The 9,515-nt window shown below is 37.8% G+C and overlaps 1 protein-coding gene across 4 annotated transcripts; it reads left to right on the forward strand.

Moving 5' to 3' along the window:
• Positions 1–1,804: 1,804 nt before the first annotated feature.
• Positions 1,805–9,105, forward strand: LOC103711070 (single-stranded DNA-binding protein WHY2, mitochondrial). 4 transcript variants are annotated; one of them, XM_017843780.2, is made up of 9 exons: positions 1,870–1,925; positions 2,753–2,767; positions 4,116–4,237; positions 4,330–4,430; positions 4,512–4,604; positions 4,892–4,986; positions 5,111–5,184; positions 7,185–7,273; positions 8,792–9,105. In XM_017843780.2, the coding sequence occupies exons 1-9, from the start codon at positions 1,894–1,896 to the stop codon at positions 8,915–8,917; spliced, it is 747 nt and encodes a 248-aa protein (XP_017699269.1). In that variant the 5' UTR covers positions 1,870–1,893; the 3' UTR covers positions 8,918–9,105. The 4 variants fall into 4 exon arrangements, with proteins under 4 accessions (XP_008795279.1, XP_008795280.1, XP_017699269.1 ...); XM_017843781.2 differs by having other exon boundaries at positions 4,333–4,430; XM_008797057.3 differs by lacking the exon at positions 2,753–2,767 and having other exon boundaries at positions 1,805–1,925.
• Positions 9,106–9,515: the final 410 nt, after the last annotated feature.

The following is a 9,515-nucleotide window of genomic DNA, read 5'->3' on the forward strand; positions in this document are numbered from 1 at the left end:
TAGGTGATCACAGCTTGATACGACCCTGTGTCCACCGATGGGGCATTTCAGAGTGGACGGAGATGCTCTTTTATGTGGAGATTGGCATAGTGTAGATATGGTGAAAGACCGTTGGGTGGATATTCTCTTGCCGAGGCTCTGTCCGACCATGGTCAATGTTGAGGCCGTGGGTGGCTTGCGGGTCAGTGATCTCCTCCGTCCTGATGGGGCAGGATGGGATTCCAGCCGGATTGGTCATCTATTTGGAGAGCACCTTGCAAAGAGAGTACATTCGTTGGCGGTTCCAAGGTGTGATGGCCTGAATGTAAGGGTCGAGAGTACCTCCTATAGCTCGAGAGTCAGAGTAAGGGATACTCACAACCTTTTCCAAAGTGAGTAAAGTCAGGACTCGCTTGGATTTGATTGTTTGATCTTTACCCGAGGGTTGCTTTATTCCTTCAGAAGGTGACTTGGGGTCGTCTATTGACAAGGGCCGTCAGAGCAGGCGTGGGTTGAGCATTCTGCCGATCTACCTTAGGTGCGAGGTGGAGCAGTCTGTGGATCACGTTCTATTCTAGTGTGATTAAGCTATATGGGTGTGGAGGCTTGCTGATATCTTACCGGATGTTCTGCGTTAGTCTGACTCCTTTACCCAGGCACTCAGGAGGTGATTCTGCACACCTCGGGCTTGGTATGTAGCCATCAGAGCGACTTATATTGCTTTTCATATTTGGCTGGCTAGGAATACTTGGATTTCAGGAAGAGCAGTTTTACTCTAAGGCTTGTTATGGAGAGAGCCCAAGTGCAGGCTGTGGAGATCACCTATACAGGTCTATCAAGCAGGCTGTTGATAGCTTGGGGCAACTGGGACTCTACCTCTACTCATGCAGCATCTTGGACAGTGTGCATCACTTGGGAGTCCCCACCCTTGAACTTCCTTAAGGTTAACTTTGATAGATGTGTTTCGGATGGTGGCAGGAGGGGTGGTCAGAAGCTCAGACTCTAGAGTGACAGCAGTCGGAGGGGGCACAATCTTCGACATTTCAATTCTTAGGGTGGAGCTAAGGACAGCTTGTGCTGATTTATGTTATGCTCGACGTGTGCTACGAGCCAATGCCATCCTGCTCGAAGGTGACTCAACTACTGTGATCGGTTGGATCCGGAGGTGTTTTGGTTACGCTGGGGAATGCCACCCCCTACTTCGGAACATCTGGGACATAGCTATTGGTGACATTACCTTAGCATGTTTATAGAGAAGCTAATGGAGCAGTGGAATGGGTGGCTTTCTTTGTGGCAAATCACTCCGTAAATTCTTTAGACTAGTGAGGAGGAGCTGCCTAGAGTGCTCCATGACTATTTATATTTTAACTTTTTTTTAGATGTATTCATATTAGATTTGTATGAGTCGTCCGGTGTAAAAAGAAAAAAAAGAAAGAAAGCCTAATGCTTTTATCGGGCATACAATATATGATTTTACTTATAAAAATTCTTATATTAATTCATTACTAAAATTTAAAAATATCATACCATTCACCTGAATTGTTTTGAGGGTACGAGAAATAACTGACATTGCCAAATATTGCTACTTATAATAAGCTTAAACTACTTAATTTGTAATGGATCAAAATTTAGATTTCAATCTCCAATGGATCCGAGTTTAGATTCTGAGGTAAATATCCATGATTTAGCTGTGGGCAACTCTAGATCCACTTGTCATGGTTAATGTGTCACGTAAACCATGGTAATAGAGTTATAGAGCTACGGAGTGGGTCCCACCTAAAGAAAACATCTCTCGCTTCTTCCCAAAGATGGACGGTCAAGATCTGCTTGATCTCGGCGAGTTGATCAGAAATGCGGCTTCCGAAAACAAAAAGACGCAGGCTATCCATGACTCGCTTTTGATACTTCGCGGCGATGTTGAAGCTCTCCCGCTTCCTGCCTTCCAGGTAACTGAACCCTAACCCTAACCCTAATACCGTCGCGTCCTCTTCTTCTCATACTCCATAATACATTTTTCCATTCAATTCCACACAGTGGATTATATAGTCGCTCGATTTGACCTTGATTGCTTGCGTCTATCTTTTGATTTTAATTTTTTTTTTTTATAAATATGTCGAGTATATTAGAATTTATGGCGTTCTTTGATGCAAAACGACGAGGGATTGCTTCGAAATGGTTTCTAAAACACATGAAAGGACTTTAGAGGAGTAATCCTTAGTCTGTGGCGATCAGTTCTGTGGGGATTGGAGTTTATGAGTCCCTGGGGAATACCAGTTTTCTGTAAATATTTGTGAGATTAACAAGATGATAGTGGAATCATGAAAGATGTGGTGGAAGTATGTAATCTGGTATACTTACTATTGGATAAGGGCTGGGGCTGCAAGAAAGATTGGGATTTGGGTTTAAGATGTGCCGGACCTGACCATGTTTTGGGACTGTAACTGACCTTGTTGGAAACGGATTTGCTTAGTTCCAGGTTTGGTCTTGTATACCTAGTTTGGGACCCGTTAGATTGGTTTGTTAATATCAGGTTGGGTCTGGCCGTTGATCTGAATCTGTGCCTAGGTTTCGGAATTTCAGGTGAGGCCCCTGACTCACTTGCAGCCATATGGGTTGTAAAAATGTTACGGGACAGTTTTTAGTGAGACTTTTAATTTAAAATGGAAATCTTCTATATGTGTTTGGCTAGTTGGCCAATATTGGTGGCTTAGAATTAAATGCTTTCATATTGCCTAGGAGTAGCGTTCACTTTTTCCCCCTGTTTTTGTTGCAGGTGGAGGGTTGCTAGGCATGTATTTTGGAGTCATCAAGTGTCTTTCAAGTTTCTGCATGTGTTTTGGCTTTTCATGGTTATTCAATTTTTTTTGTGACCACGATATTGATTTTTTTTCAAGTTAAAAGGGATTCCTTTAAGTATTGGATCATCTAGGTTAGCCTCTCGATCTTTTGTTACTAACGAATAGCCTTGTACAAATTTAGGTTGAGTTGTTTGCAACATAAATTCCTATATATATATATATATATATATATATATATATATATATATATATATATATATATATATATATATATATATATATATATTGGAGTTAAGCAAAACCTCAGCTAGATTTTGTAGTCTCTTCTTTACCCCTGTCTTGTGCTTAATATTTTGGCTTCTATGATGTTGGATCAAATGCTAAGCCACCAAGTAAATGGATCTTAATAATTTCTTAAAACTTAATGTTGCTGCATGAAAGGTAGAGAAAGAAATTGTAAGTTAAATATACACCATTAGATTGATAGGACACAGCACAATCACCACAAATAGGTTTAGTTTCAGAAAACAACCAGAAGTTGGCTCTATATTTTGGGTGATATGAGGATGCTACTGGGCTACCATGAATTTTTCTACAGCATATAGTATACCCTTATGTGCCTCTGCTTAAACCTTTTCAACCCAACTTTTTGGTAATTTGATATTTGTCGGGAAGCTCTTTTGAAGTGATGCCCATTGGTATAGGTCCTGGCTTCAAATTCAGTGTGGATTTTATATGGTGAATATTCTTTTAGCCAATACGAGAGGAATAAAGCATTGCTCACAGCTACTTGGTTTGTACCATGACCGTCAATCATGGACCATGAATTCTGTACATTTATTTGTATCAAGTTGGACAATGTAGAAATTAAAGAAAAATAACTCCAATTTTTCACTTGGATTTGGTGAGATAAGGTATCAATTGCATGTCATTCACAGCATACGCCGCATATTTCAGAGCAGTGGTTGGATGTGTACAAATCAAAGTAACATTTTTCTGCTCCTGGGTACATCAAATGTGTTTAAAACCTGAACAGCTGGTTATACTCCAATAATTGGCTGTATTTTCCAAAATTTGTTGTGATTCTTCTATGCATCATGTTTATTATAGCACTCAACATCTCAAATATAAAAGCGTACTAGATAGGTGGCTAAGCTTTGGGAAAAAATGCTGTAATCTTATGATATACTAAAACCATGTATTTTTCTAGGTAACAGGTAGAATTGTAATCTGTTTAATATAACTTCAAGTTTCCGCTTTATGTCTATGTGTGAAACTCTCTCTGTGAAATGGTGTTTTTATTGAATGATTTTATCGAACTTTTATATGGATAAACAGAAATGAACAGGCCAGGAACTTTTTATTGAGGAAGGCTACTAAAATAAAGGATACCTTTTGGTTGAGTGCTTTTAGTTCTCAACATGGTATTTCAACCTCTGGACCAGATCTTGTGGCAAATGGTATGGTTCTATCCAATTAGACATACTTTCGCTTGCTGCCCCCCAAATCTTATACATTGTTGATTTCATCTGTTTGATCTCTTATTCTCCAGCAGGAAATTTCTCAGGCAGAAGATTTGCACAATACACAATTTTTAAAGGGAAAGCTGCCCTTTCTGTGTCACCAAAGTTACCAAGTTTCTGTATAATGGATGTATGTTTTATTTGTTCTATTCTTTTCTGCATTCTTGTTTTGATATCTTTTGCTTGAAATTATCAACTGCTATTTTAACAGTCAGGGAGTTCTAGAGTTGACCGAAAGGGTGGTGTAATGCTGACATTTTGGCCTGCTGTTGGGCAACGGAAATACGATTGGCAAAAGAAGCAGGTAATGATCATTCTTTCTTTTGATCAGGGATCCCCTATTGAATCAGCTCTCTTCTTCATGCTTTGGCCTATTTCACTCTTGTTAATAGATTTTGGTTGGATACTGCTAAAGGTTTTGGGTTTATTCTAAATTATTTATGGTGTTAAGGCTGAAACAAGTTGGTTTTTCATAAAGTTGGATTTTGTGACTGCTAAAAAGTTGACATTTTGGATAATTCCATCTTCCTTGGTTTGCCTCTTTATTCTATATTTAATTGTACGTCATTTCTGGTTAATCTTCTTCTGTAGGTCTTTGCTTTATCACCTACTGAAGTTGGAAGCTTGATAAGCCTAGGCCCTGATGAATCTTGTGAATTTTTACACGATCCTTCAATGAAATCAAGGTTTTGCGGCATTTTGCCATGTTTTTATAGTAATAAAAATGCTTCCATTCAGTTGTTTGGCATTTGATTTACACTCCTATGGTCTCTCACATACATGATTTTTCACTGAACATTGGTCATACAGTCTTGAAGGCCAGGTGAAGAAATCACTGTCAGTTACCCCACTTGGCAATAGCAGTGGCTATTTCCTTAATTTGAGTGAGTAATTTTCTGTTTCTTCTAATATGTCAATTGCATTATTATTGTCTTTTTAAAGAACACATTCATTGTTTCAACAGCCCTGTTTGTTCCAATTGTTTGTTTCAGTTCTTTTTAAGTTTGCTTATCTCATTTTTATGTGGAATAAATTGGGAATCAGGGATTTTGAAACAGCAAGAAATGTGTTGCCTTGCTTAAATGAATTGGAAAAAAGCTGGTTGTTTTACCTGTATTTTTCAGAGCAACTTTTATGTTTTATCACGTCAATTATTTTGTTTTTAAAGAATAAAGCATCCTTAAGCTATCCAATTGAAAATTCTATATGATAAATTTATGCTTTAAAATCTCTATCATGAAATTCTCAACGATTAATTTATGCTATGACCATGTTTTATTTTCTAAATTTTGTAAAATCCTTAAACTGTTTGTTAAAAATTTATGGTTTACAAATTTCTAAATCTCTCAAAATGTCTTTTTTGAAATAAAAATTCTCCTTGCTGCCTCCTTTTTTCATCAACCAAGATTCTGCGGAGTATTAATTTTGGAATCTCAAACGTTTTATATTATTGAAAAGAAATAAAACTTGATTTTGTAGGTAAACTTTTTGTCATGCGAGTTAGGAAAGAACAATCTCCTAGATTGTCTGACAGAAAAATATAAGAAAAAGAACTGCAAGAGAAATGCTGATTACGCAATTTCCCGCTGATTAATTGAAAGCAGTCCACCATAATGAACATTATCTTACAGTATGTTAACCTTACTTCATTTTACCATCCATGTTAAGTGATTGATCCAGTTGGTTGGTCAAGAGTATGTATCAAAGGATTGTAGAGACAATTTTCTTAACCAGCCGTGAGGCTAGAATTAAAATATCTTTTTGTGATTTTGAATGTTTAAGGATTCTCTGATTGGATAAGACAAACATAACACACACACATACACATGTACACGCGCGCGTGCGCACACATGCGTATATATAATGATCACCAAATTTTGCTGAATGTTAAGGACGAAATGTGGATAGGGGTCTATTTAGAGGAGGATTTGGACCTACTGCACCTATTGCCTTTTTGTTGGAGAAACCCCCTGCCATATTGTCCATCACAATGCACATTGTTATATAGGTAAATGCCCAATTTCACTGAGCACTGGATACCAAATATGGAGGGGGAGTCTCTTTAGAGTTGGATTTGTGTAACGGGCCTGCAGCCCTTTTGCAATTGGCCTTTGGTTAAAGGTTGAGTAGCCTGAATTCTGAGTAGTCAGTGTGGTGGGTGTTTATCATGTTGTCTTTGTGGAGAAAACATGTCATGACAGAGGTGGAAGCTTAACACTATCTGGAGATCTGACTGGGCAGGATCAAGTTCAGGATCTCCATTCAGTGTGGCCATTCTCGGACCCATGTACTCCTAGGAAGGTTGGCAAGTAAGATTACTGGTCCTCTGCCCTCAAGGATAGATCTTATCAATGTATATTTTTACAGAGTTCAGAAAGTCTCATGCTGCAATTATCTTTTTTTTAGCAAGATTTTACTTTATTTAAGATAATTGGTGGACCTATTTAAACAAAGTTGGGATAACTAAAACGTCTTCTACCTTGTAAACTTTAAGGCACAATGGATCTCTTTTTGATGGTTAGCTTACAAAATCAACTGATGGAATATCTTCATTTGAGTGTTGAAATTGGATAGGTAGAAATCATGATATTATAACTCTCTTGAGGATGGTGTTGCAGTAGTAACTTCGTATAGCGTAGTGGTCTTACAGTAACATACAATGAGGGATGATGATACAATTGTGCTTCAATCAGCAGCTGATTGGTAGAAGAAATAAAGAGAGGGCCTTATTCTTCATTTGAAAATTGGAGTAATCAATTTGAGATGGCATAAAGTGTTTCTCTATTTTTTTATTCTTGTTGACATTTGACATCTTTTTTCTGTTTCTTTCCTGGGGTTTATTTAATTTAAAGATATTTTTCCCCTTTTACGAAATACTATGCAGATGTTGTGAATACCGTCCAGAAGACAAATGAGCGCTTTTCATTACCAGTTACAAAGGCTGAGTTTGCAGTGATGCGCACAGCATTAAGTGTAAGATTTTGCAATCCAATTATTTATTTGTCATCCATGCTGAACTAAAAAATAGTCATTTTGCTCAATATTTACTGGAAAAGTGTTATAAATCATTTTTGGCTACCGTTAGAATGCAATATGAAGATCTAGTCCAGTCAAACACTTTATTTCTCTCAATATTACTCCTGGACTATGGATTACATTTAGTTCGGATTCCAACTGATTTATCATTCCTTTTGTTATTATATTTGCGATAATTGATGAACAGTGTACCATTAAGGGATCCATATGCACATGAAAATTGGCATCATTATCATTAAAGGTTGAATCAGCAAACAGCAGTCTGTACATACTCATTTCTTTGAGAAAAATGAGAAACAACAAAAAAGAATATATCTAAATGTGAGAATAGGTTTCATAATTTAGCGACAAATAAAACTCAGGATGATAGTTAATCACTTCAGAGTTTATATTGTTTCAGATGCATGCGTTTGTGTGCCATGTGTTTCTTTGCATATACATAAACAGCATGTTTCTTGTGCAAAGTATATCAGCCAATTTCGTAATGATGTATTTGCATATGCACATATTTGCACATTTGACAAAAAAAGAAAAATTGATAGTGCATTACTGCATTGTTTGTATGTGATTACGATCTCCATAAATCTCATTCTTAGTTTACCTCCTTTGTCAGACACTGATATCGTTCATTGACCTGCCATACCAAACTGATCACTGGACATGCTGGTTGTGCCCTTGTAATAGACTGTTTTCTTAACTTGACTTCTATCCGTGTACTGTTCACTCTATTTAGGCTCTCCATGCTATTTTCTCTCTGTGCATTGGAACGCCTTGAACCTTCCCCGAACATGTACAGACGCAATTTAACTTTTGCTGCCATATGTTCAATGCTTGTCATTGAGCTCTTGTTTTTTATTTCCCTTCCATTGTCACCTGCTGTTCTTTCTCGCTTCTGAAGCTTTATCCACCATATTATATCATTATCGTTACTACTGACAAATGGCACTGTTATTAAAATTATATAAGCAAGTGCTCCTCTACACCGTCATGCAGAAAGTTCAATTTTCTCTTATGTGCCTTAATCATGCTAGTTCCGAACCTTCTATGCTTCATTCCCCTTTTAGTTCTCTTTCAACCCGCTGCTTCGGTAAAAATGAACACCCACATGTACTTGGAAGTTTTTTGGGTCATCTAAGTTAATGGGTAGACAGACAATTGGATGCTTTCTTGAGTGTTCTAAATTGAAGATGGATGTGTAAAAATGCCAAGATTCAGTCTTCTTGGTTATATGACCAAGTATATTTTTTGTTAACGGCAGTGCTTAACTATCTAGACAGATGTTTCTGTGGGTATCATTAACATGCACAACAGAGACAAAAAATGCACCCAATATACTCGATATCTTTATCATGCTTAGTAGTGCATACGCATATGGATATGTCAGTATGATTTCATGTGTGTTTTTTTTGTGACGTTAATGACTTCTATGTGGCTCCTAACATCTCTTCTCTGCAGTATGTATTGCCACACATCATGGGCTGGGACCAAGTCATCGGTCCGCGGCTGCCAAACATCCCGCAGAACACTCCAAGGCAGCGAAGGGAGGTGCTGCCAGACCCGGATTTTGAATGGGGAAGGTGATATTAAATGTGTATTTTGCATCACACCTCTCGTCATTGGAAAGAAGTGACCATGTAATCTGCCACAGTCAGGCCTAAATATTCTCTTGGAATCCCCAGATGTATGTTTGAACTTGTTGGGCAATTAAATCGCTCATCTATATTGTTGGCTATATATAACATCAGGTTTTGTTTAGGGCCTGTTTGGTTTGGTGTTAAGTTTGGCAATTTTTGCTCTTTAAATTGGGCCATTGCAGGAACTTATTTTAGCTCCACTTCAGGCCAACCAAATGCTGCTCCCATGAGCCAATCTGAGTTTGGATGCCCAGTTGTGGACAACTGAACAGACAAATAGAGATCATTCTGGAGCTTTCCCGGAATTACTGGTTTTCCAGCATGGAAAAAAAGAAAGCTACATGAGATTATCACCTAAATTTCAAAAATTTAAATTTGTCACACTTTGCCATTGTTCTCATTCTATATTTCTTTGAAAAATGGAAATGTCTGATATAGCCGGGATGAGCTGCATCATTGGGTTTGCATTTTCCAAACAGAGTATAATGCTTATGTAGTTCCTCGAGCATTCTCCTGCATGCTCTTGAGCATTAGTTCATTGGCTT

The sequence above is a fragment of the Phoenix dactylifera genome, chromosome 10 (genome assembly GCF_009389715.1).
Source record: "Phoenix dactylifera cultivar Barhee BC4 chromosome 10, palm_55x_up_171113_PBpolish2nd_filt_p, whole genome shotgun sequence".
In the NCBI taxonomy this organism is placed as follows: domain Eukaryota; kingdom Viridiplantae; phylum Streptophyta; class Magnoliopsida; order Arecales; family Arecaceae; genus Phoenix; species Phoenix dactylifera.

Bases quoted from the DNA above. Each gene is read 5' to 3' on its own strand.
- LOC103711070 (XM_017843780.2), top strand. From the start codon at position 1,894: ATGTTGAAGCTCTCCCGCTTCCTGCCTTCCAG. The intron at 4,987-5,110 runs GTTTTGCGGCAT...TTGGTCATACAG, and splicing joins GATCCTTCAATGAAATCAAG to TCTTGAAGGCCAGGTGAAGA. The intron at 5,185-7,184 runs GTGAGTAATTTT...AATACTATGCAG, and splicing joins TGGCTATTTCCTTAATTTGA to ATGTTGTGAATACCGTCCAG.